Genomic DNA, 27,208 nt, shown 5'->3' on the forward strand with positions numbered 1-27,208 from the left:
GGATTGAGGAAGTGCGTCTGGGCCCGGCCCGGCCCCGGCGCGCGGCCCCAGGCGCGGGGGGCTCAGGGCGCGGGCACTGCCAGGCCCTGGCCGGCTGCTGTCCTGCGGGCCCACCCCGCGCGGCCGGACCCCGACCCCGCCGCCGCCGCCGCAGCAGGTAAGTGCCGCTCCGGCCCGCGCCCCCCGAGGGCCCGGCTGCCTCCTGCTGCCGGGCCTGGCGCCGAGCGTCCGCGTCCGCACCGCCTCTGCCTGCCCGTGGGTCGGCGCGCCCCGCAGCCCAGGCCCCGCGCTACCAGCGGCTGCGGGGTCGGGCCCGGGTGGTCTTCCCCGCAGGGGCCGCGGGCCGCAGCCCGAGGGGCGCGGAGGGCGCGGGGCGATCCTCCCCTGCCGCCCCTCTTCTTCCTGCCGAGCCCGGATCCCGCCAGCCTGCGGGAGCGCGGTCGTGCGGGAACCCCGGAACCCCGTGCTGGACAAGGCCAAGGCCAGGGCGGCCGGCGAGAAGAGGCAAAAGCGAGAAACACCGGGGCGGTTTCCTCTGCCTCTACTTGGAGCGCGCGCGGGTGTCGGGAAGGGACTCGGGGCGCCTTCCCCCTCCCCGGGGTCTGCGGCACGCGTCCTTCCCTGGGGCCTGGCTCTCTGCCTGCGACCCTGGAGCCTGCGGGCGACCTTGCCAGCGCAGACCCCAGAAAGGGGTGCGGGCAGGCTGGGGGTCCACCCTGGAAGGCGGTGGGCCGCCGGTGCCAGCGCCCACCTGCCCTCCCGGAGTTGGAGGCCGTGAAGGTTCCCCCCACCCCCAGTCACCTCCCCTGCCACGGTGGAAAAACAGGGGCCTTCGGTTCTGTTTTTAGCAAACCTCTAGCCGGAGGCACCCTATTTATATAAAACTCCCGCTCGCTCACGGGTAACAAGGTGAATTAGAGGAACCGCTAGAGTGTGCCCGATTTGGGAAAACATTGGCATTAGACACCTTTTATGATTTGATTCTCATTAGGCTCGCTTGTGGCCCAGAAGGGAAGGGAGAGAGAGTTAACTGCATTTTAACCTGCACCTAGCTTGTTCCCAAAGCACACTTTGGGGGAGGGGTAAGCCCCCCCCCCCCAAGTGCACTCTTAGGCCCAGGTGGAAGCCCCACAGTTGCCCACATTGTCCAGGTGCTGTCTTTAGCGGGTGTCCCACACTGTGCCCTGTCTGCCCCTCCTCGTCCAGGCCCCAGCCTCTCCCAGGTGACAGCCCCCTTCCGCTCCCGCTCCCCTTGGCGGCCAGAGTGATTTTGTTTTAAAATAACAAATGCACAGGACAGTGCTGGCCCTCTGTTCAGCATGTCTCCTGCCTCGCCACTGGCATGAAATCCAGGGAGCCCCTTGCTCCGACACCCCCAGGCAATCCGGCCTCTGCTGTCCAGAGCCCCAGGCCACCATCCCCCGGCTGCCCTGGCTGGGTCACTGTCCAGCTCTGGGCCTCTGCACTGCTGGCCCTGGCTGCACGCGTGGCCTTAGATGGCCTGCCGTTGCCACCCTCTCTCTTCCACACCCCTCTCTCTGCACGCATCTTGCAAGTCCACTGGCTGTGCGTTCCTTCTATGTCTTCTTTGTCACCTCAGGGTCTTCACTGGAGCTCCTGGGATGGGACCAGGTCTGTGTTGCCCTCTGCAGGGTCCCCAGGAGACGCCCAGTGCCCAGTGGTGGTTACAGTGACTGAGTATGCATGACCACTGTGGCTAGCTATGCTATGGTGACTGATGATTGGACAAGCATAACTTATACAAGAATACTGCAAACATGTGCCACATGGAATTAAAACATATGTTTATTTTGATGCAAAAATATTGAAAACCATGCATAATTTTTTAGATATATTTATTTACTTGAAAGGCACAGTTACAGAGAGGGAGGGACAGAGAGATTCTTCATTTGCTGGTTCAATACCCCAAAGGGCTGGGCGGGCCAGAGCCAGGAGCCAGCAGCTTCCGCCGGGTCTCCCACGTGGGTGCAGGGGCCCAGGCGCTTGGGCCATCCCCCAGTGCTTACCCACGTAGATTCAGAGCTGGGTGAAGTGGAGCAGCCGGAACTCAACCTGGCATCCATATGGGATGCGGCATCTCAGGCAGCGGCTTTACCCGCTACACCACAGTGCTGGCTCATGCATAGTGTTTTTTATAAGCCACATTTTCCATGAACTTTTTGAAGACGCCCTCGTTTGTGGTTCCAGACTTGCGTAGGACTTTCATTCCCAGCCGTTGCGTGCCGAGCTGTGACAGAACGGTATGCTTCTCTGGCCTGCAGCTCCATTATATGTTGGTGTTCACAAACCCATTACACTTAGGTTTGTAGGCAAACCAGTAGCGATCGAGGGTCACGAACAGTACGGAGGGAACGGCTGGCATCTGGAACTGTGGACCAGCCACCTTGACCTGGCCCTTTGATTCACGTGGGAGCTGGACAATAAAAGCACTTAGGACCTGCCAGACTTGCAAGGGTCGTCTTTTTTTTTTTTTTTAAAACAGGCAGAGTGGACAGTGAGAGAGACAGAGAGAGAGAAAGGTCTTCCTTTGCCGTTGGTTCACCCTCCAATGGCCGCTGCAGTCAGCGCACCGCGCTGATCCGAAGGCAGGAGCCAGGTACTTCTCCTGGTCTCCCATGGGGTGCAGGGCCCAAGCACTTGGGCCATCCTCCACTGCACTCCCTGGCCACAGCAGAGAGCTGGCCTGGAAGAGGGGCAACCGGGACAGAATCCGGCGCCCCGACCGGGACTAGAACCCGGTGTGCTGGCACTGCAAGGCGGAAGATTAGCCTATTGAGCTGCGGCACCGGCTGCAAGGGTCTTCTAACACTTTGGTATTGTCGGCCCCCTCCTCCCAGAACCTTCTGGAAAAAGACCTGGGTTTCTCCCGTCAGAAACCTTAGGGCAGCTAGCTTACTGAGCTGTCTGCCCCCCCTCCCAGCTTCAAGACTCACTAGTCCATTCCTCCCAGAAAGGGCTTGGGGAAAACAAGGTAGGGTGAATGGAAGCTTCTATTTTGTTTTCCATTAAGTATTTAATTTTACTCACGAATTCAGGTAGTTAAGAGTTGGCCAAAGGAAATTGGTGAAGTTTAAAAAAAAATGATAAAGACAAACATGGCTGCAGGAGACCTCCTGGTGCTCTGTGGAGACTTCGAAAAGAAAAGAAAGTGCGTCACCTACGGCCACCACTGCTGCGTGGTCCATCCCCAGATGCAGCTGGAGGAAGCACACATCTGCTTGCAGACAAAGACGGAGCAATCTTGAGCTACCTCGTCTTCATGCTTCTACCTTGGAGCTGAAGCCAAAGTACGAATCATTTAAAAATTGCTCCAGCAGCAGAATCCGACTTCGGTAGAGCGATTTGCAAAAGGAAACTGAAAAGGGGAACAGCGTGTCCTGGGCGAGGCTTAGCCTGAAACACTTTGCAGTCTTTTTTAAACTTGAATGCAGTGTGTGCTGGGGCACTTCTGTTTTCAGAAGGAATGTCTGCCTCTCGGGCTTTTCAAATGGCACCTGGTGCTTGTGGGCCGCCCTTCTCAGAGGGGTGTCCAGAGGCCGGCGGCCACGGAGCTGCTCAGCTTCTGCACTCTCATCCTGACTCCCTGGCTGCCGGCTCCCCCCGGCCCCATCTCCAGCTAATTTTCCGAATCGGGTTCTTTGCCAACCCGGCTTCCCCTTGGTCCTGCTCAGGCGTTACCCACACACCGTTTCTCTAGACTTTTCCCTCTTTGGATCATGGCGAGACCAAGGCTCCGTGTGGCCTGCTCCTGCACCTTCCTCTGCCTTGAAGAGGCCGCCACTTGGCCACGTTCCTGATTGCCAGGCTCTGGGATAAGAGATTTCCAGTGCCCTTGCGGCCTTTGCTCTGTAGCTTGCCCAGGGCTCACGCCGCTTCGGGCACCGTCTGGACGGCACCAGCTGTGGGGGGAGCCAGCATCTTGTTGAGTGTGTTAATCGGGCAAGTGGAGGACCCCCAGGCCAGCCGAGTCCTCTCGCTGCCACTGCGGCCAGCGACCCGCCAGCCCTGCGTGGAGAGTGACTGCACACTCTTTGTCATGGTTGAATTCCCAAGTGACCCTGAGTGGGTGCCAGAGCCTGGAGCCAGGAACTCAGTCCAAGTCCCCCACAGGGGTGGCAGGAGCCCCATTGCTGGAGCCGTCACTCTGCCTCGCGGAGTACACTCGGGCAGGAAGCTGGCATTGGAACAGAACTGAGACTGGGACCTGGATGTCCCGAGGGGCGTCTTCCCCGCTCTGCAGACGCCCACTTCTCGATTTAGATTCCTCTTCCTCTGACTCAGAGCTTCTCCACCTTGGAGCCGTTTGGGACCAGATGGCTCGCGTTGCGCACAGCTGTCCTGTGCACTGTGGCATGTTTAGCACCGTCCCTGACCCCTCCTAACTCTGTACATGTAGCAACCCCACCACCACCAAATTGTGACAGCCAAAAATATGGCCAGACATTGCCAAACGTCCCCTGGGAGCAAGGGGTAAAACCTGTGGGGCGCCTTTCTGTGAACCCCCAAAGCTCCCGCTAACTTGACTTCACCAGTCGCGATTCCTTCGAGACCTTTCTCTTGGGGCCTTTCACCTGCCTCCCCTTGTGAGATTTCCTGTCCCGCTCTGGGCTTTCAGAAGAATCTGTCCTGGGCAAAGGGAGGACCCTGTGTGTCCCTGGCACTGCGATGTGTGTTGACTGAGAGGGACCCTGTACAAGTACATGTTTTGTGATTGCTTCTCAGGTAGACAAGATGGAAACCCAGTGTGAAGATGGGAGGTGGGGTGCACTCTGTTTTTTTTCACTCCTCCCTCCTGGTGATGGCCTGGGAAGAGACCTGTTGCAAAGAGAAGGAAACCTTGTCACAGGATTGGTAGGGTGCATGACCTTGCCACAGTCGGTATTGGCAGGGTGCAGGAAAACACTTGCCGCAGCTTTCTGATTTGATGTTGCTCTTTGCCAGCAGGATGTCCCAGCTTCCTGCTCAGCCATGACCGTGTTCCCATGCCTTCACCCACCCCACGGGCAGTGGCAGCAGCAGTGACCGCGGTGGCACCTGTCTTCAGAGACCCGCTGTCTCCAGGGTCGATGGCTGGCATGTCGCAGAGCCTTCCCAGCATGTACTGGTGTGTGGGGTCGGAGGGGTCAGCCGTGTGTCCGGAGCGCGCCATGGAGACCCACGGTGGTAAGTACAGGGCTGGCTGCACCTGCGTGGGCGCCGGCTTTCCCTCGCGGTAGTCTCGGCCACAGAGGAGCGAGGGCGTTTCAAGCAAAGGAGATGACACCCGAATCATCGGGGCCCTTTCATCAGACATCTTAAGGGTCTCAGTTAAATTCTCAAGATTGAGGGGCCGTGTACAAGAAGTATCGTGGCCTTGAAGACGTAAAGAACGGAGCCATCATTGCCTGTGGGCTATGGGAGCTTTATTATTTTTTAAATGGGGTTTGGTTTTGCATTATAAAAATAATGCGTATGTATTAAAGAAAACAATGTGGAAAGGGAAGTAAGAGAAACATCACCCGTAGCGCCCTACACCAGGCGCAAGCTCCGGGCACCGCTGCCCCGCGCTCTTCCCGGTCCTTCTCGGCACTGAAGGCGCTGCCTTTGAACTTCGCTTTACCTGTGAGGTCTGCGTCGCTTCGTATCCTGCTGTTTCTCTCCGAGCATCTCTTCGCCGGTGTTCACCCAGGGGCCACTCGGTCACGTGACCAGTGACTAACGCGTACCGTGTAGACTGGTGTTCACCAGACCCTTGTTTTCCTTTCGCTCCCTGCTGTTCACTCTGGCTTTGAGGTTGTTCCCCCGCGTCAGATTTTCCGAAGTCGGCTCATCGGCTCTGAACCTTTTTAAGCCTCTTTACAGCGATTGCCCAACTTTGCAGGAGAGCTGCACCACTTTGAACCCCAATAGAACATCCTGGATGTTGTAACAGTGAAGTGCGCTAATCTCCGCATACCTACCAGGAACTAACTTCAGTGCTTAAAAAAAAAAAAAAAAACCTCCTTTCATCCCCACAACCACTGTGAAGACGCCGCCTGTATCTTTGTTTTATGGCTGGGGAACTGGAGGTAAGAGCGGTCTGCACGCTTGCCCAGGGTCAGCAGCTCGCAGAACTGCCATCCGACCCTGCCTTGGCCGGGCCTGGGCCAACTGTCCGACTGTCGTGAGGCTGGGCCCTCCTGTGTTGGGTTGAGGGGGCCCAGAGTTTGTGCCCTCCGCGTGTTAACGACTGGGTGCTGGACCTCGCCCAGGAGCCCTCTGTTCGGGTGCTGGGGTGTTTTTTCTCCATCTGAAATGCCCAGAGGCCAGGCAGGGCGATGTTCCTGGAAGGTCTCTCTGTGCATAAATCAGATGATGAAATGGGAGAAGAATTCGCTTCGTGACATCGCCCAGCACTGAATGTTCCTGGGCGTTCTGCTTGAGTCTTTTTGAATTTTTTTTTTTTTTTTTTTTTTTTTTTAGCCAGATGAATGTCCTTCTACTGTTGCTTGGGAGGAAGGCCTTGCTTTATGAGCGCAAGAGCAAGCTGACACGAGCAGAGAATGCCGGGTCCGAGTTGTGGGTCGCGCCTCCCCCTCTCCTCGCCGTCATAGCTCTGTTATCCCACCTGCAGCTCCTCCCAGCCGTCCTAAGAGGCAGGGACTGGGGTCCGTCTCAGGTGTGTTCGATCGGTCACTATGTCATGTGAAAGAACCCCACAGGGGACCGTGCCGGTTGCCCTCCTTGGTCCAGAGGTGGTGACCTAAACAGGTGCTTCTCCCCGAGGCCTGCAGAATCTCAGGTGCCAGTGGCCAGGCACCATCTGGACCACGGGAGCAGCGTCGCAGGGGCGGGAGGCAGGCGTGGGCATTTTTCAAGTTCTCCCGTGGTCCCAGTGTACAGCTGGGCTGAGAACCAGCCTGAGTGGAGCCCCCCATAGCAGCACTTTCCAAATTGCGCCGTGCCCACGAGTCCTCCCGGAGTGTCTGGGTGAGTTAGTTGCCCTTCCTCAGCCTCCTGGCTCATGCTGAGGAGTGAGCCGATGCCTTCCCAGAGGTCCCGGGACACACCTGGAACCTGCCCTGCCTCGGGGCTTGGGCTAGGGCGGATAAACCAGATCATGTTCGTGTGTGCCGAGGGGTCAGAACCCTGGTGCCCCCAGCCCCCATTTTACCCCTTAGAAGTCTGCATCGGAGCCCTGCACACGTCCTCCGTGAGGTCCCCTCACCAGGAGGGAAATGAATCCCAGGCCCCCCGGCCACTCTTGTTCTGAACACACCTGGGGACGTGCAAGGGCGGAGGCGTGCTGGGTCTGGTGCAGCCGCCGCTGGGCGCCGTCAGGTGCTCGGGATAGGGGCCAGGGCAGGGAGAGGACCTCCTGTGACCCCTGAGGCTGACGGAGGTGTTGCTGCAGGGTCGAATGTGAGAAGAAAGGGGCCCGGTGTTCCAGAAAATCCCTGTATCTCAGCACTGGGAGCCCAGCCCAGGCCGGAGCTGACCGCCTAGCAGCATCACCCATTCCAGGGACCAAAGCCTCTCACACCCACTGCAGGGCCACATCTCGGGATATAAATAGGAACGTCCTGTCTTACCACGAGGCTAGGTCCCAGAGGCCACGGTTAAGCTGAGAATGCACTCAGTACACCTGACTGGACAGCGAAGCTCCGCCGAGGCCCCTTCACTCGGCTCAGAACACTTGCGGGAGCCCATAGTGGGGCAGACCCACCTGACACAAAGTCTGTTGCATGATCAGGTCTTGAGTGTCTCCTGGCATTTACTGAGCCCCGAACTGGAAGTGAAAAACAGACTGGTTGTGCGGGTGCGCTTGCTTACCTGGGGAGGTAGGAATGTCGTGTAGTTGAAGTGTTGTAAGTCGGATCCGTCTGTCTAACGCCGGACCGCAGTGGGGACATGCCAGGCCCGGGGGAGGGGGAGTGTAGTGTCCTCACTTCCGTGTGCTTTGTGTGTCTGTGGGGTGCGTGCTGTCTCGTTGAACGCACGTGACTTGTTCGGGTTCTGCATGATCACTGTGATCAGAAGGAGAAGCACTCCGAGCTGGTTTTCCAGTTGCTATTTCTGTAACGTCTGACGCTTGGAATTAGGGTCTTCCCAGTCCACCTCGAGCGTTCACATCCACTGCCAAAGTTGCTTTGCTTTTCTTTTTTTTTTTTAAGATTTATTTATTTGAAAGTCAGAGTTACACAGAGAGAGAAGGAGAGGCAGAGAGAGAGAGAGAGAGAGAGAGCTCTTCTATCCACTGGTTCACTCCCCAGTTGGCTGCACAGCTAGGACTTGAACCGGCGCCCATATGGGATGCTGGCCCTGCAGGCTTCACTCGCTACGCCATGGTGCTAGCCCCAAAGTTGCTCTTCTGTCCTCTTTCCCCCTCAAGTCTTCCTGCGACACCTGGGGAATGTGTGACCCAGTACTCAGTCCCTGAGCCCCTGCAGAGCCCACCCTCCAGCTTTGTGCTGCCCCCTCTTCTCCCCAGACTTCTGCGATTGGAGGAAGCCTGCCCTCCCCTACATCCCGGGGCCGGCTTCCAGGAAGCCTCTCCCAGAGCTAACTGGCAGCTCAGGCCACAAAGTCGGCTGCCAGGAGGAGAACCAAGGGTACTCCCGTTCCGGGGCAGCCTTCGCTCCCTTCCAAAGTTCCTGGAAGATAACGTGTTCGGAAATGATGACGTTTTTACTGTACTTCCAAGAATAGCTTAGACAAAGAGCCACACCCCTCTCATAAACCTGAGTTACTTCTGGGTTTCCAGGGGTGGCATTTTGTGTTTTTATTTGGGGAGACACACCTGTGCCTGTTCAGACCCTCTCCGGTGGGTCTGAATGGGTCATGCCCCCAAACCCCTGGGTGTAGGAGCTCCACGCACGGCGGCGGCTGGGTGGTAGGAGCTCAGAGCACGGCGGCAGGAAGGTGTGTCCCACCCTTGTCCCCGGAGCGCTGTCAGCAGTCCGCTCGCCTGTGGTACCGGAAGGCCTGGTTGTGCAAGTCCACAGCCCAGTGACCCTGGGAGAACCACGTAGACAAACACGCCACTGGACACTCTTCCCTGGGCGCCTGCCCCCAGCCAGAGTGGAAAAACCCGTCCTGCTGGGCGCCGTGAGGCCCCTGGAAAGCGGAGCAGTAAGGAAGTTTCCAGGTAATGCACGTTGGGAACACCCTGAGGCTTCTGCATTGCAGAGGTGAGCGTGCCTGCGCAGACATCGCTCACACCCCTGCGTCTGCGGGGTCCAACTCTGGCCCCGGAAGCTGCGACACAGCCGCCCACCTCTCAGCCCAGGGCCCACGGCTGGACCCAACATGGCCCAAAGGAGGAGTCTTCTGGAAGCTCTTCAGATACCAGGTTGTTATCTGACTTCTCCCAGTGTCCTTTTTCCCCACTTGATCGCCTTTTTTTTTTTAATCTGTTTTATTAAAAGCATAGCTTCTCGATATGAAGGCCCAATTTGCTCAACCAAGGGGCTTTTCCTGGCTTCCAGAAACAGAAGTAGGAGATGGACTGAATTAGGAAGTGCTTGGGGACGTTGCGTGTCTTCTGGCCAGGTCCCATGTTGGGGAGCCAGCCCACATCCTTAACCTGTTCCTCGTGACCGGGTCTGGCTGGTCCCTGCTGAGTTGTGTTCACACAGTGGGAGCCAGGAGAGGAGGGGTGGGCGGGGCTGGACTGGACAGGAGACCCCGGCCTGGACAGGAGACTGCTGCGCTGGCCTGGCTGCAGTAGCTCCTACGGCCGCCCTGGGGAGCGTGGCCAGCATCCAGTAGGGCATCCCTTACTGAACGAAGGGCAGAAGGGAAGGCTTCCCTTTGTGGGCGGGGCCGGGGTGGTGGGCGGGGCGGCCGTGGGTGGAGTTAAGGTGTCTGCCTTGTGCCCAGGAAGAGCCCAGGCTCTGGGCTTGCTGCGGCATCTGGACCTTAAGTGGAGGCTTAGGTCTGCTCCTAGTGGTTTGTCCAGAATATGCTTGCCCGCTTCCAGGAGCAGGGAGCTGGCTACCGTCGGACCATGCTAGCCTCTCCAGGGCTGACTGTTGGGGTGTTCACGTGCGTCTCCTAGCTCCACGGATTGAGGCTGCAGGAACCCCCAACCCCTCTCTTGGGTTGCTGGAAGTCCTCTTTCCTGGGGACTCCCGCTCACGCTAACCACCCAGTAGCTTTAAGGGCAAGCAGGCGGCAAGTTCACACGTCCCATGTGGGTGTCTCTCGAGTCCCTTTGCACCTTAGTCTGTGGACTGAGCATTAGGCCATGGCCATCTGGTCTGGGGAACGAGCAGCCACCTCCTCCCGGGGCCCCTTCTGGGCACCCAGAGCCTGAAGGTGGTCGCTCAGCCGGGCCTCCCCCTCCCCCTTCCCTACCTTCTCCCACTCCTTCGTCCTCTGTGGGACAAGCAGGGCAGCCCCGGCCTGCATCTGCCTTGGTTTGCAGCGGGTCGGTGGCCTGTGGGCAGGGAGGTCCCTGTGTGGACATCCCGGGTCCCTGTGCAGAGAGAGGCAGGGCTCTTCGCCCCTGTGATCCACACTTTGAAGGAACCAGAACGGGAGGTTTTTATGAAATTCTTCCTCTCCCTGGGAGTGGACCCTCCCTGCCAACAGCGTGTGCATAACATCAAAACTCTCGCGTCTGAAGTCCACTAACATTCCTGGGCACCATGGGGACCGAGAGCCGGGGACTTTTGGTATAGAAGTCCCTGACTTATGATTCTTGGACTTTATGAAGGCCACGAGAACCGTACACCTTGCCTAACACCCATACCTGGAATTTTGGGTTCAGATCTTTCCCAGGCTAGCACTGTGCTTCTGATCTGCTCCCTGAGGCGGGGGGCGGGGCAGCCCCATGGTCACCATGGGGACAGCCGACTGTGCCGTGCGCTGTGATGTGTGGTTGGTTAGAGGGGTTCAATGCATTTCCATCTTAGGGTATTTTCGACTTACAGTGGGCTTATAGGGGTGTAACCACAGTGTAACTCAAGGAGCATCTGCGATGCTTAGCAGTCCCAGGTCTGCGTCCCTTGCCATCCCTGCCACATGTGTTAGGCCCGATTCCACTTCACTGTCTTGCTATTTACTGGAAGGCATTCATCATAAAGACAGAAAGAGGAAAAAGACAGAAACAGAGCATTTGTCTCGAGCAGTAGGTTCCTCCCGGGCCCGTAATCTGTTGTTCTGGGAGGAATCGGCGGTTGGCCAGAACTGTGTTTTCAGGTGGAAAGGACTTTTTGGGATTGTGGCTCATTGTGCTGATTTCTGCTGGGTTGTGCTTGGGGTTTTTAATTTTTTTTCTTCCTCCTTCCTCAGCTACCCCCGGCACCCCACACCCAGGGCATTGGGTAGAGTGTTGGTTTCTAATTGAGTTGTTTCCATTTCAGGAGAATCAGAAAGACAGCGTCTGTGACACTTGAACTTTTCAGACACGGAGATATTTCAAGGCATTTACATGGTATTATTTTAGGTGCACATCCGCGCGTGGATTCAAATTTGAGGTTAGAATTTGTTTACCAAAGGGCAGGAACGTGGGCCTGAAGTTCCTGTGGGCGGCTCACTTTGGACTTCACCTGGCCATGTGCCCAATTAGAGACAAGTGGGCGGGCCCAGCTGCCCACACTTGGGGTCGGGGGGCGGCTGGAGGTGGAGGACTCAGGGCGGCAGGGTCCCTCCGGCTGCTCCGCCCACACTCCAGGCACCAGCGGCTCTCATGGGCGCTTGTCCCCGTCTCTGCCTATGCATCCCCCACACCTCTGGGTTCCAATACAGACAAAGCGGCCCTGCTGGACAGTGGCCAAGGAATATTCCCTTGTGTCCAGCTCTTCCCTGAAGACCAAGAGAAGCCTTGTTTTTGTGTAGTCGCGTACATCCTTTTGGTAGGCTGGCGCTCTCTGGCTGTGCCCTGAGTGTATTTCCCTCCGGGCAGCTCCCTAAGCACACGCACGTGTCTTCATGTCATGTGTGTGTTTCTGGGTTTGCGGGTGGAATAGTCATTCCTACGGATGAGTGTCCTCCCTTGAGTGGCGTCTCCTGCCTGATTTGAGGGTGTGGCCGTAAGCCGGTGTATTTCATTCCTCCCCTGGCACAGCGCCGTTGGGTCCTTCTTCCTTTTGCTTGTGGGACAAGAGTCAGGTATTAGTGCGTACACCCCAGCAAAGTTGCAGGGTCAAAGAATAACCACATTAAACATCCTCAAAGGAGTGCACGCGCCTGGCTCCAGAAGGGACTGTCGTGTAGGAAGCGTGACAAGGCCGTGCCCTGGTGTCAGGTCCCCAGAGGCTCTCCCTGTCCTGTGTCTGGCTGGGTGCCACTCTCTCCCAACAGGGGAGCGGCTGCTGCGCTCCAGCCGGCACAGGCCTCGCTGCCCTCACATTCCCACCTCGCCCCTGCCCGTTTCCTGCCCTCGGTGCTGTTCATCCCTAGGCTGCCGTCCCGCTGGTGGGCGAGGCCTGGCCTGGGGGCACCTCTTCCCGTCCTCCCTCCCAGGCCTGTCAGTCCTCTGCCTCCCGCCTGGAGCTCGTCCTTGGAGCCCTTGTCTAACTGGACGGCCTCAGCCAGGAGGTCGCAGGGGCCCGTGGGCGGCCCCATTGCTGAGGGTCTCTTCCTCTTGCCCTTCTCTGAGGGCTCAGCTGGAAACTGTGGTTGAGCCCCTCCCTCTCCGGTCCTCGGGCGGGGCTCGCTTCTCCTTGCTCTGTGGGTGACCTGTCTTCTCTCCGGAAGCTCTGAGGGTCTTCCCTGTGGGCTTCATCATCTGATGACAGTGAGAGAGAGAGAGACAGACAGAAAGGTCTTCCTTTGCCGTTGGTTCACCCTCCAATGGCCGTTGTGGCCGGCGCACCGCGCTGATACAAAGCCAGGAGCCAGGTGCTTCTCCTGGTCTCCCATGGGGTGCAGGGCCCAAGCACTTGGGCCATCCTCCACTGCACTCCCTGGCCATAGCAGAGAGCTGGCCTGGAAGAGGGGCAACCGGGACAGAATCCGGCACCCCGACTGGGACTAGAACCCGGTGTGCCGGTGCCGCAAGGCGGAGGATTAGCCTAGTGATTCGTGGTGCCGGCCCCCTCCCTGTATTTTCTTTGCTGATGTTTCTGTCGTCTGCCTCTTTCCTGTTGGCTGGTTAAATCCCTTATCTTTCCTCCTGTCTCCCAGTTCCTCTTTTTAAAAGTGGAAGAGATTCTCTTGGTTTTTTATCTTTTACCCCATAGGTTAAACATTTCATGTTGGCCTTTGTGTTGAACTTCCAAAAATTCTTTCCCATTTTTTTGGTAAGATTTACTCATTTACCTGAAAGGCAGAGTTACAAAGAAGCAGTGGCAGAGAGAGAGAGAGAGAACGCGAGAGAGAGGTCTCCCATCTGCTGGTTCACTCCCCAGATGGCTGCAATGGCTGGAGCTGGGGCCCAGCAAGGGAAGTGGAGATGAGCTCAGCATGAGGGAGTAACTGCAGAATGGCCGCTGTGGCTGGGGCAGAGCTGGAGAAGCCCTGAGCGGGGCTGGAGAGGGGAGGCTTCGCAGCAGGCCGTGGCGGGGCTCAGAGACTCATGGCAACGTTGAGAGCAGCGTCGTCTGACTTAGGAAGGTAACAGCTGTTACTGAGGCCCGAGAGCGAGGCACCGGCCTCAGAGGGTATTGTAGGAGAGGGGAGAAGAGGGAGGAGTGGGGATGTCTCCAACGAGCCACCTCATAGCTTGTGACAATTCATGATTTCCTGGGATTTTGTGGGCTGAGAGTCTGGGCTACGGGGCAGGGGAGGCTGGTACTGTGGTGCAGTGGGTTAAGCTACCATCTACAACAGCGACATCCCAGCATTCTCTGTGTGCTCTGGTTCAAGTCCTGGCCACACTGCTTCTGATCCAGCTCCCTGCTAATGCATCTAGGAAGGCAGCAGAGGATGGCCCAAGTGCTTGGGTCCCTGAACCCATGTGGGAGACCTGGATGGACTTCCTGGGTCCTGGCTTCACTCTGGCCCAGCCCCAGTCATTGTGGCCATTTGGGGAGTGAACCAATGGGTGAGAGATCTCTGTCTTTCCCTCTCTCCCTCTCACTTTCTCTGTTACTTTGCCTTTCAAATAAATAAGTAAATCTAAAAAAACAAAACAAAACAAAACAAAAAAAACCCAGGTGGGTATGGCTCAGCCGGGCGGTTCTTCTTGCTTCACTCAGACGTCAGGTGCCACGACACTTCTCCCTATGGAAAAAGTTCCACATGTTTTCTCATCACTCATACATCTAGCCCACGCCTCTTACAGCCCGTGCTTAAATTCCTAGAGCTCAGTGGCAGAAGCCCCCAGGCCTCCTTAAGGCTTAGGCCCAGAACACCTCTACTCACTATCATTTTTTTTAAGATTTATTTAATTATCTGATAGAGCTACAGAGAGAGAGAGAGGTCTTCCATATGATGGTCCCCAATTGGCTGCAGTGGCTGGAGCTGCGCTGATACGAAGCCAGGAGCCAGGAGCTTCTTCCAGGTCTCCCACATGGGTGCAGGGGCCCAAGGACTTGGGCCATCTTCCATTACTTTCCCAGGCCATAGCAGAGAGCTGGATTGGAAGTGGAGCAGCCAGGTCTTGAACCGGCATCCATATGGGATGCTGGCCCTTCAGGACAGGGTGTTAACCTGCTGCACCACAGTGCCAGCCCCTACTCAGTATCATTTCTAGTGCCCACCCCCACCCCATGGATCAAAACAAATCAAAAGGCCAGTCCAGGTGTAGTCCAGGTCCGGAGGTGGACGCCACCTCCTGGTGGGAGGTGTGACAAAAGGCCAGCAGCCACAGGACTGGCAATGGATGCAATGTGAGGAGCAGAAGCAAGAGAAATCAAGGATCTAGCCACCACTGAGACAATTTTAAATTTTATTTTAGAATGACAGAGAACTCCTGTCTGCTGGTCCACTCCCCAAGTGCCTGAAATGGCCAGGGTTGGGCCAGGCCAAACCAGGAGCTGGATCTCAATCCAGGCCTCCCGCTTGAGTGACCAGAAGCTGCTACTTGAGCCATCACCACTGCCTCCCCGGGTGCACATTGGCAGGAGGCTGGTCAGGAGCCAGAGATGGGAATCAAACCCAGACACTCTGATACGGATCACAGAGTCTAACCACTGGGCCCAGTGCTAGCCCCTACCACTCAGATGTAGCCAGTGTTAACATTTTGGGACTTTTTTTTTTTTTTTTTAATTTATTTATTTTTTTTTTGACAGGCAGAGTGGACAGTGAGAGAGAGAGACAGAGAGAAAGGTCTTCCTTTGCTGTTGGTTCACCCTCCAATGGCCGCCGCGGCCGGCGCACCGCGCTGATCCGATGGCAGGAGCCAGCAGCCAGGTGCTTTTCCTGGTCTCCCATGTGGGTGCAGGGCCCAAGCACCTGGGCCATCCTCCACTGCACTCCCTGGCCACAGCAGAGGGCTGGCCTGGAAGAGGGGCAACCGGGACAGAATCCGGCGCCCCGACCGGGACTAGAACCCGGTGTGCCGGCGCCGCTAGGCGGAGGATTAACCTAGTGAGCCGCGGCGCTGGCCTACATTTTGGGACTTTTAAGTCATACCTCTGGGCCTGCTAGAGCCACAAAGAGATACAGTGTGCTTGAAGGGCAGGCAGGCTGTCCCGCCCCTATTCCCGTATTGGGGAGTTAATCACTTCACGCAGACTGGTCGGGAAGTCTCTCTATAATGTCCCAATCTGTGACGGGGCAGGGAAGTGTGTGCGTGTTTTTAAGTCACTTCTGAGTCAGTCTCTGGGGGGATGTGTGCAGGTTCTGTGCAGACACTGCTTGTTTTAGCCAGGAGATTTGAGCCCCCATGGGTTTTGGTGTCTGACGGGAAAGGAGGGATCCTGAAAGCAGTCTCCCGTGGTTACTGAGGGTCGGCTGCCTGTACCATATTTTTCCACACAGCACTTTGCCTGTAAATCTAGGCCTGATGTTTCTTTATGGGTATAATTCTTCAGAGGATATAGTTTATTTAAATTTCTCTTTCTTCTTGAATTAATTTTGGGAACACATTTTTCTAGATAGTCATCCGTTGAATTTGGAATTGCCAGTGTTTTAACATAAAGTGTATGGTAGCTTCAGGATTTTAAAAAACGTTTTTAAGCTATGCATCTTTAACAGAGGAGTCATAGACTTCTGTAAAACTCAGCAGCAGGGTGGACGCTCCCTGCCCAGCAGTCCGTGGTCTTGCAGTTGTCCTGTCTTCCGCAGAAACCGGCTTCATAGTCCCAGATTCAAAACACAGTCTTGCTTTTCATGAGCCTCTGCAGAAGTTTGAGATGTCATTCTTGTATCTTGGAGGGGCCTTTGCTTGTTTGTTTTTACATTACAAGGAGACTTTTTAAAAATGATTTAGTTTACGTATTTGAAACACAGGAGTGACAGAGAGAGGAAGAGAGAAAGAGAGATTTTCCATCTGCTGGTTCACTCTCCAGATGGCCACAAGAGCCCCGATGGTCCAGGCTAGGCCAGGCCAAAGCTAGGAGCCGAGAACTCCATCTGGGTCTCTGGTGTGGATGCAGGGGCCTGAGGACGTGGGCCATCTTCCACTGCCTTCCCCGGCACATTAGCAGGGAGCTGGATTGGAGGCTGAGCAGCTGGGATTCAGAACCCATATGTGATATGAGATGCCAGTGTCACAAGAGAATTTTGAGCACCTTGCAAAGGCAGAGAGAATATTCTAGCAGGCTCCCCAGTACCCACTGCCAGACCTCGGTGGTTACCACCATGGCCAGTCCTGACCCAAGATGTCCCTTCTCTCTGTCCCTCGGAGCCTGACTCCAGACTTCCGTTCTGAGAAGCTGCACACACACAACCACAATACATGTAGCATACATTTTTTAAATTAAAAATTCCCTAATGATATCTAGTCAGTGTTCACATGTCCTTGATTGCGTCTTAATTTTTTTTTTGCAATGGTTTGTTCTACTCAGGTTTGCTGAACCAAAGCCCCTGCATCGTGGGGTCGACACAGTCCCTGAGTCTCTCGATTTCTGTCTCTCTCCCTCGCTGTCTTCTCCCTTCGATTTCACTGTTGCAAGAACCGCATCACTTGGGCTTTGTGGCTTCCCACTGTCTGGATTTGGGCAGGGAGGTCTGTGTGAGCCCCGGGTGTTCCTCTCGGGGGTTTCTCAGATCCAGAGGCTTGATTAGATACAGGCAGATGTCTGGGTGAGAATCCTCATAGATGGTGTTGTGTGTTTCCTGTTGCCCCACTTCGGGAATCAGAGGACGTCCAGTTGTGTTTCTGGGTGATTTCCTTCTGTGACTTCAGGTGTTGTCTGTGATCATTCACCATAAAGGCCTTCATCGTTTTTCCACTTTTCACTTGATTTTTTAATCGATCGTCCATTAGATCCATTTCAGTCAGTTCAGAGAGGTGGCTCCTGAAGGCTGCGTTTCCGTTCTCTCCCAGCGGAAACCTGTCTCTGAGGGGTTTTCTCCCATCAGTTTCAAAGGGAACCTCGGGAAAAGTGCTTTGCTCTTTCCCGTAAGTTGCTTACTCATTCTGCAGGAAATGACTCAGGTCCACAGCACCTTTCAAAGGTGGCCCGTGAGGGATTTTCCTTGGTATCATTCTGAGCTCATGAGTTTTGACCTCGCGGGTTCCTGGTGCTGAGCCTGCTCCTCTCTCTCCCGCTGTGACCCCGGGAGTCTGCGTCATGCCCTTGCTTTCTGCTGCAGCTGTGATGAGAGCTTCCAGACTCAGGTTCTCATTCCTCATTCCTGCTCCAGACGCGGGAGCCACCCTGGGTCCAAGGAGCCCCGTTTCCTCTGGGGAGTTTGTGATTTTTAATTCCCTGATGTATAGCTTATTTGTTTTCTTACTCCAGGTAAATCTGTGTATTCTCCTGTGTCTTCTCCCCACTCTCATTTTTCTGTTGATCAGCCTTCCATAAGATTGTCTATCTCATTAGCCTTTGAAAGGACCAGCTCTGAATGTTGGTGTTCTCTGTTATTTCTTGTCTCTATGCTTGTTTTTTTTTTTTTTTTTTTAAGATTTAGTTATTTATTTGAAAGAGTTACACAGAGAGAAGGAGAGGCAGAGAGAGAGGTCTTCCATCTGCTGGTGCACTCCCCAATTGGCCGCAACAGCCAGAGCTACACAGATCGGAAGCCAGGATCCTGGAGCTTCTTCTGGGTCTCCCACATGGGTGCAGGGGCCCAAGGACTTAGGCCATCATCTTCTGCTTTCCCAGGCCTTAGCACAGAGCTGGATCAGAAGAGGAGCAGCCGGGTCTCAAACTGGTGCCCATATGGGAGCTAGCACTGCAGGCAGCAGCTTTACCCACTATGCCACAACGCCGCCCTGGCTCTATATTTATTTTCTACATCTCTCCTTATTTTCCACTTTTTTTTCCCAGATGTGCTCCTCCCTTTTTCAACTTCTTGGCTAATACCCTGTCACTTCTGAGAGCTCAGTTTTGTTTTGTTTTTTTAAAGAATTTTTATTTATTTATTTGAGAGGTAGAGTTACAGACAGAGAGAGGGAGGGACAGAAAGGTCTTCCATCTGGTGGTTCACTCTCCAAATGGCTGCAACAGCTGGAGCTGGACTGATCCAAAGCCAGGAGCTTCTTCCAGGTCTCCCACACAGGTGCAGGGGCCCAAGCACTTGGGCCATGCTCCACTGCTTTCCCAGGCCACAGCAGAGAGCTGGATTGGAAGTGGAGTAGCCAGAACTCAAACAGGTGTCCATATGGGATGCCGGCAGTGCAGGCAGTGGCTTAACCTCCTGTGCCACCCTGCTGTCCCCCTGTGGAATTCTTTGTAAATGCCTTTTGTAGAGCTTCGGGAAGCATCTTCCACGTCGCTTGCTGTCTGATCTTCACCTCCCACCTCCATGTCTTTGGGCTCTGCGTCCTCCGCCTAGTCTTCCACATTACTGATCTGCCCTTCAGCAGTGTCCATTCCGCCCTGCAGCCCATCTGCTGTGTTTGCCTCTGCTAGTTTCCAAGATCTTTAGTTGACTCCTGTTTACAGATTCTGCATTCTACCATGTGTCTCCAGGACATAAGTGAAATACCGGTACATCAAAAAGTTTGTGAAAAATGGAATTAAAAAAGAAGCTCATTTTGGTGCAAAGCATTGTTGAACTTTGGAAAGCTGAGTTTTTGCCTAGGGCTGTTCAGGCACTGGCTGTTTGCTTCCAGGGCGAGGATATCAAGTTGCTGATATCAAGTTGGACCATGAACCAGGGGAGCCCACAGCTCCCTCACCTTGTGGGTGGGGTTGTGTGTGTAGGTTTCCCCTGGAGCCGCAATGAAAAGGTACAGCAAGAACTGTGAGTGTCAGTCTGACCAGCTTCTGTCTTGCACACTGTCACCATCAGCTGCTCACTTCCCCCAAGGGCTACAGCAGTGAGACAGGGCACAGCTCCTGGCCTGCCCGTCCACCTGCCTCCAGTGAGACGTCTCTCTGGCTGCAGACACAGGGAGCTCCGTTTTGCTTTTCTGCGTGTGTGAATCTGAGGAGCAGGTCTCTGCTGATCTGTAGTCTGCCCTGTCCTTCCTGGTGCTGACCTGACCTTCCCTGCGTGCGTGTGGGGCCTGAATGCGTGGCGCTCTTGTTTTGTAGCTGTCTGTGAGCTTACTGGAGCCTGCAGGCAGGAGAGTAAGGGAACAGCACCCAGCGTCTGTCTTCTCTGTGGAGTCGCCCCCCAGGCACCTCATTGCCCCACCTGGGGCAGCTCTGTTACAGCTCCTCTGTTTCCTGGCGCAGGCTGGCGAGGGGCTAAACCGCAAGAGTCACCCACTCCTGAGGTCCTGGCTGGTGGCCATGGGGGCCTCCTGTTTCCAGCATGTGCCTTGGGCAGCCCGGAGCCTTCAGCCCCGCCATGCCTCCATCACATGCACCCTGGTTTCGCCTTCCTCTTCTGTTCCTGTGCTCATGGGGCTCACTGGCACTTTTTGGATATGCTTAAGCATTTCCAAGGTCCTGGTGCCTGCAGCCTGGGCTCAGCCTGCGATCTTGCCCCCGTCTGCCTGCACCGCTGGGCATCTCTCGGGCTCAGTTTGCAGGCAGCTCTGAGTGCCAGCGACAGTGCCAGTGCCAGGCATAGGGGCTTTGCGGTTGGAAGGCACAGGGCTCCCATCCTGCCCCTCCCTCCCCCTAGTCCTCGGCAGCACGGCCGTGGTCCAGTCCGTCTGCACACGCGAGCCCTGCAGATGCGTGCGTGCCAGGCAGTCCCTTGCTAAGTTTTTTCTCTTCCCTTGTTGGGAAAACTGTAGCTTCCCCTGGATTCTGTGTCTCTTAGTAAAAAGTGATAATCATTGTATAATAAAAACGAGGGGTGCTTAAAAACTGGGTGGGTCTTTGATTTCATTTGGCTCTGATCTGTTGACAGCCTGGAATCTAAAACGTGGCCAGTCCCAATTGTCCAGTAGGTGTACGGCTGAAAGGTGGTCAGCCTAAAACCAGATCATCAAAATTCCATTGTCTTAATTAAAGCTGTGGAATTCCTGTTTTAATTACAGTTTTTGAATACAGTGCCCTCCTCCCCCCCCCCCCCCCAAATAGCAACACCTGCATGTCTGGAGGAAGAAGCATGGATTTGGCACATTCCTGGCGAGGCAGGGCCAAGGGCATGGCACAGGGTCCCTACCTGCTCTGTCTCATAGAGTCATGGGGCTCTGGGCTCACAGTGGGTGGGCAGGGGTGTGCGCCGGCCCAGAGGCGGCCTCCCTGCCCCTTCTCAGCCTCCACTTCTGGCTTCTCCAGGTTTCCGCAGAGTGACGCAGAAGCGACTTAGAACCATGCACGTACTTTTCTGGAGGGGCACAAATGAGACACTGGAGAGACTTCCAGCCGCCAAGCAGCAGTCTGCACAGAGTGAATTAACTCCCCCTTGGGAGGACGGGGACGAGGTAGCTGCCTGACCGTCCCTGTGACTCTGACGGCTCTGCTGTGGGTCCTGCTTTTCCGCCCTCGCTGAGCGGGGCGGGAGAGCTGTGTGGCTCCCTGCAGGAATTCTGCAGCCAGGGCCTGGGGTGCAGACATGGGCTCCGCCTCGGGCAGTCCCCAGTCTCTGTAGGTGGAAGTAATACCAGCACCGAGAGGTTACAGGAACGGTGTCTCCTTTGAACAAGGGAGTGTTCCTGTTCTCCCTGTCCCTGGAATTTCTACAAAACAATGCATTTCTAGCTTTGTGGCTATCGCTGTAATGAAATCTACAAACGTAAGAAAATAAACAGGAGCTTTAGGAAGTTGCCAAGATAAGCCATCAGAAACGTCTGTTCCTAAATTTGACCATGGGCAATGTCCATTTTCTCTTCCTTTTTTTTTTCCTCTTAGATAAAAATGAGCTTAGACTACCCCCCCGCTACAGTGTCGGCTGTTGTGACCGTCTGTTCTGGGGTCGGGGGGGAAGGTATCTTTCACATGTTCACCAGCCACCCTGCAGCTGTCTAGGGCGAGTATGTTGAATGCAGGTCGCAGACAAATCCTGAAGAGAGGCCGTGAGTCAGGTTTCCCAGGCCCTGGGCCTTGGTGGCAGAGGCGGGCATTCCTGGGATGTTTGTGGTTACTGAGAAACCATGGAGATCCTTGCTTTAATAATCGGAATAGCACTCTTTAAAAAAAAAAAAAAAAAACCATTGTTGTCCGGCCAGGGTTTGTACTAAAAGGAAGAGGTTTGTGCTCTGCGAGTGAGGTTTTCCAGACAGGAGAAATGGCCGTGACTGTGGCAGCCATGGAACGGCGAGGGCCCAGCTCAGCCAGCCCCGTGCTCAGCTACCCGGAAGGCTGCCGGTCGCTGCCGACCAGAGACACCTGCGTGTGGGGGTCTGCGGTGGTTACAGGGGTGTGAGAGACTGCTCCCCTTCCGATCGGTGTTATCTTTTCCAAGGATGAGTTTGCGGCGTTGGCTTGAGCCTTTCCGAGCGCACGCGTGCCTCTCAGACGCACGCGTGAGATCTATCCACGTGTGACCGTGGGGGCTGCAGAGGCCCCCAGTCCGGGCCGGTGCGTCTCGGCGCTGTGCTCTGCATTTTGGGTGGAAGGTGCACGGCGGTCCCAGGCACGAGGCAGGTCGGCGGCGGCAGCCTGTGTCGCTGAACGTGAGGGGTTGTATGTCTCTGCTGGAGGACGGCTGCAGGGAAACAGGAGACTCAAAGCCCAGGGGAGCAATGCCATCGAGAGATGCAGTCGGCGGGGGCTGCTGGTGGTGCCACGCGGCCCTGGCTTCACTGTGTTTTAGATTTTGCCTTCTTACCTTTTTTTGCATTTACTTATTATATGGAGAGACAGTGAGAGAGAAATCTCTCCAATGGTTCACTCCGCAAACAGGGATGGGGACAGGCTGAGGCCAGGAGCCAGAAACTCATTCCCGGTCTCCCACGTCGGGGCAGAGGCCCAATTACTTGGATCGTGGTCGGCTGCCACTCAGTTTCACAAGAAGTTGAAATTGGAAGCAGCGCTGGGACTCGAACCCAGGCCCTGCAGTGTTGGGTGTGGGTGTCTGAGGCAGTGACCTGACTGCTGCTCCAAGTGCTATCCAGGCTCAGTATAGCTTTAACATGCATTTTTCTGTGATGAGTGAGGCTGACGATGTTTTAGCCTGTGTGAGAGCTGCTTATAAAGGGGCTTTTCAAGAAGTTCATGGAAAATGTATGTCATGAAAAAACGATACATGGATTTCAGATTTTTTTCTTGTAATTAGCAGATACCATTTTTTAAAAAGATTTACTTGACAGGTAGAGTTACAGATAGTGAGAAGGAGAGACAGACAGAAAAGTCTTATATGCACTGCTTCACTCCCCGAATGTCCGTAATGGCTGGAGCTGGGCAGATCTGAAGACAGGAGTCAGGAGCTTCTATCCCATCTCCCACATGGGTGAAGGGGCCCAAGCACTTGGGCCATCTTCCACTGCTTTCCCAGGCCATCGCAGAGAGCTGGATAGGGAGAGGAGCAGCCAGGACTTGAACCAGCGCGCATATGGGATGCCGGCACTGCAGGCAGAGGGTTAACCTACTGCGCCACAGCGCCAGCCCCAGCAGATAGCATTTTAAGCATATAATAATACTGCCTTCCCCCTCTTTAGTTATTGAGATAATATATCTTTAATTCGCGTGGTCATCAAAGGCTTAATGCCCCACTCAAGAGTTCAACAAGGGAAACACGAGAAGACCATAGCTCAGCAGGGATGTAGGCCAGGACTATGCACAGTAATCAGATGAAAAGATGCCGATGTTACTCACATACAGCACTATTAAATAATCAAAGAACATGCAAACTATACTAGTTTATCATTCTTAGCATTTGGGTGACAAAGATATAAAGCAGAGTTTGACAAAACCATGTGTACATAAGATGGATTCGCACTTTAATCCCATTTTCCCCCAGATCTTTCGAAGCCCGCTCTTCCCTGCCCTTGTAAACCCTCTCCGCATGCCTCTTGCTATCAATTTGAGGGGCTCTGTCACTGTCCCTTACCGATCCTGTGCTGGCCCCGGACCCCACGGCTGTTAGCACACAAGCAGAGGCCTCGTGGAACCCCCAGGGAGCAGAGAGCTGCAGGGAGAACTTGGAACGCTCAAGGGGCTGAAGGAAAAATGTCCTGTGTTTTCCCTTATTTATATGTGAATATATTAAATATAAAATATCTAGGGAGATATTAACACATATGTAAAGACTGCCTGAAAAAACATTTTAAATTCTGGACATTAAAAATGCTTAACGTGGGGCTGGCATTGGGGTACAGCGAGTTAAACCACCGTCCCATATCTGCCCAGTGTCCCGTATCTGAGCATAGGTTCGAGTCCCGGCTGCTCCACTTCCTATCCAGCTCCCTGCTAGTGCGCCTGGAAAAGCAGCAGAGGATGGCCCAGGTGCTTGGCCCTGGCATCCATGTGGGAGACCAGGATGGAGTTCCTGGCTCCTGGCTTCAGCCTGGCCCAGCTCTGGTCATTCTGGCCATTTGAGGAGTGAACCAGTGTGTGGAATCTCTCTCTTTCTCTCTTTCTTTCCCTTTCTCATTCTCTCTCTCATTTTCTCTCTCTCTCTCTCTCTCTCCCTCTCTCTGTCTCTCATTCTCTGTCCCTATCTCTCGGTGTATCTTCTTCTCTCTGTCCCTCTGCTTTTCAGATAAAGAGATCTTTAAAAGATATTTACGGAAATATAAGGAGCTACCTTCGTGTGTGGGGAGACACAGCAGTGTCAGTGTCAGTTTTCTTGTTAGTGTCAGTTCTGCACAAGCTGATTCCAGAGGTCAGTGCAGTGGCAGTAGACACACAAACAGGAAGAAGAAGAAGTTTTATCTACAAAAATAAGCCTACAAGAATAGCCAGGAAAATTTAAGTGGAGAGGGGTGGGTTGGGGGGGCACGATGACAGTGCCACCGCCTGGGTGGGGACTGTGCTCCAGGGAGACCCCACAGCAGAGACAGGCCAGCACGTCCAGGGGGGACTCCAAGCAGAGACAGGCCAGCGTGTCCAGGGAGGACGCCGAGCAGAGACAGGCCTGCACGTCCAGGGAGGCCCCCGAGCAGAGAGACAGGCCGGCACATCCAGGGAGGGTCCGAGCAGAGACAGGCCGGCCCGTCCAGGGAGGCCCCTGAGCAGAGACAGGCCAGCGTGTCCAGGGAGGACCCCGAGCAGAGACAGGCCAGCACGTCCAGGGAGGCCCCCGAGCAGAGACAGGCCGGCACATCCAGGGAGGGTCCGAGCAGAGACAGGCCGGCCCGTCCAGGGAGGCCCCTGAGCAGAGACAGGCCAGCTTGTCCAGGGAGGATCCCGAGCAGAGACAGGCCGGCACATCAAGGGAGGCCCCCGAGCAGAGACAGGCCAGCTTGCACGTTGCTGGTGTTTGCTCCTGAGTGCCATGCTGGTCCAGAGAAGTAGCGCGGTGGACTCAGGAACTGCGTGTTGCATTGTCTCGCCGCACCAAGGTCAGTGTCATGTGGACTAAGTCTTTAAACAGGAGCATTCACATCAGCAGACACCGGGGAAGATGATGAAGTTAGCAGCTGTGGGCTGAGGGTGGCCTCTGGTCTCTAAGCAGCAGAAAGGAGACTGTGGAGGGAAGCTGCGCCCAGCAGCTCTCTCCAGTACACACAGCCCCAAGCAGGCGGAAATTACTTTTTTACGTTTATTTGTTTGAAAGGCAGAGTGATAGAGAGAGAGAGAGGGAGACACAGGGAGACAGATCTCCCGTCTGCTTGCTTACTGCCCAAATGGCTGCAGCAGCCAGGGTTGGGCCAGGCCCCAGCCAGGAGTCTGGAACTCCGTCCAGGTCTCCCCCAGGGCAGCAGGGACCGGAGCACTTGGGCCAGCATCTACTTCCTCCCAGGCACATTCCAGGAGGCCTAGTCTTTTTTTTTTTTTTTTTTTTTTTTTAAGATTTATTTTCTTTATTTGAAAGAGTTACAGAGAGAGGTAGAGACAAAAAGAGAGGTCTTCCATCCCCTGGTTCACTCCCCAAATGGCTGCAACAGCCAGAGGTGCACCGATCTGAAGCCAGGAGCCAGGAGCTTCTTCCAGGTCTCCCACGGGGTTGCAGGGCCCAAGGACTTGGGCCATCCTACACTGCTTTCCCAGGCCATAGCAGAGAGCTGGATCAGAAGAGGAGCAACTGGGACTAGGACCGGTGCCCATATGGGATGCCGGCGCTTCAGGCCAGGACTTTAACCTGTTGCGCCACAGCACCGGCCTCCCTCCCAGGCACATTAACAGGGAACTGGAGCAGAAGCAGAGGAGCTGGGACTCAGAGCTGGCCTCTAATATGGAATGCAGGCGTCCCGAGGGCAGCTCAACCCACAGAGCCACAGCAGTGCCCCACACCCCAAAATTATTTTCAGTGTGAATTATGTGTGTCTGGCAAAGCACTAATGTCCTTCATCTGCAGAAAGCACTTGCAAACCAATGAAACATAGAACTGTAGCTGGGTTCGTAGAGAAAAACTGACGGATGGGTGTTGTGGCTGCCGCTTGTGGTGCTGGTGTCCCATACCCCAGTGCTGTGCCCTGGCCGCACCTGGGGGGCCTGGCTCAGAGTCCTCGTTTGCCCTCAGGGGAGCCTCCAGCATCCCACTGGGCAGACCCTGCACACAGGCCCGGGGGAGCAGGGGTGGAGTGTGCCGGGGCTGAGGTGGCGGGGGCTGCCCAGGGCTTCACAGCACATCCTGGAGAGTACTGTTTGTAGATGGCTGATATTATGTTTACAATATCCCAAGGAATCCACAAAAAGCAATTTGATCGCTTCAGGGGAAAAATATTGAAATCGGTTGTGGTTATTCATATTCTCGGTGAGTGATCTGAAAATGGAATTAAAAAGGAATTACATTTATAGTAGTATCAAAAAGACTGAAACAGTTGGGTATAAATGTAGCAAAAGAAGGACAAGGATTGTATGTTTAAAACTACCAGATATTGTTGAAAGAAGTTAAAGGCAAAGCAAACAGGAAGCTGTCCTGTATTCTTGGATTTCCATGGCAGTTCTCTCCCAGTTGAACTACACATTTAATGCAATCTGTATCAAAATCTTGTCTGAAACTTCCTCACAAATTGTTAAGCTAAGCTTAAGATTCGGAAGGAAATGGGAGATCCAGAATAGCTAAAACCATATTTGAATAGAGGCGCAGAGGTGGAGGGTGCGCAGTGCCTGGTTTCCAAGCATCCTGCAGTGTGGTCCTGGTGTAAGGACAGACATATGGATCGACAGGAGAGAACAGCCCCCAAAGAAGCCCGTGTGTGTCTGGTCAAGACGATTCCGTGAGAAGACTGTGGTCTTCATCAAATGGTGCTGGGACATGGGACAGCACTTGTGAAAGAGTGAGGCTGAGCCCTCGTCTACACAGCACCCAAAAGTTAGTCAGTGAGGCTGGGCCCTCGTCTACACAACACCCGAAAGTTAATCAGAAAGAATCACAGAACCAGATGTAGGCGCCATAGTTAAAACAGTGCCAGAGAAAAACAAGATTCAATCTTCATGCCCTTAGATTAGATTAGGCATGACAACAGAAACACAAACTGCAAAAAGAAAAATAGATAAGTAGTATTTCATCACTTAAAGTGTTTGGTGATTGTGGTGCAGCCAGCTAAGCCACTGCCCCCTACAACGTCAGCATCTCCTGTGAGTGCTGCTTCCCGTCCCAGCTGCCCCACTTCCAATCCAGCTCCCCGTCAAGGCACCTGGGAAAGCGGCAGAAGATGGCCCAAGTGTCTGGGCCTCTGCCACCCACGTGGGAGACCTGAATGGAGTCTCTGGCCCGATCCAGCTCCAGCCAGTGCTGCCATTTGGGGAGTAAACACATGGAAGGAAGAACT

General features: G+C 54.8%; 1 protein-coding gene across 1 annotated transcript in view; it reads left to right on the forward strand.

Moving 5' to 3' along the window:
* LRRK1 (leucine rich repeat kinase 1) overlaps positions 1–27,208 on the forward strand; it is a gene marked incomplete in the record, with an annotated part of 134,301 nt that continues 107,093 nt past the window's right edge. The window contains 2 exon segments of the mRNA XM_070053315.1: positions 1–157; positions 4,966–5,184. Of these exon segments, the coding sequence (XP_069909416.1) occupies positions 5,004–5,184 (181 nt within the window).

This window comes from Oryctolagus cuniculus, chromosome 12 (assembly GCF_964237555.1).
Source record: "Oryctolagus cuniculus chromosome 12, mOryCun1.1, whole genome shotgun sequence".
Taxonomy (NCBI): Eukaryota; Metazoa; Chordata; class Mammalia; order Lagomorpha; family Leporidae; genus Oryctolagus; species Oryctolagus cuniculus.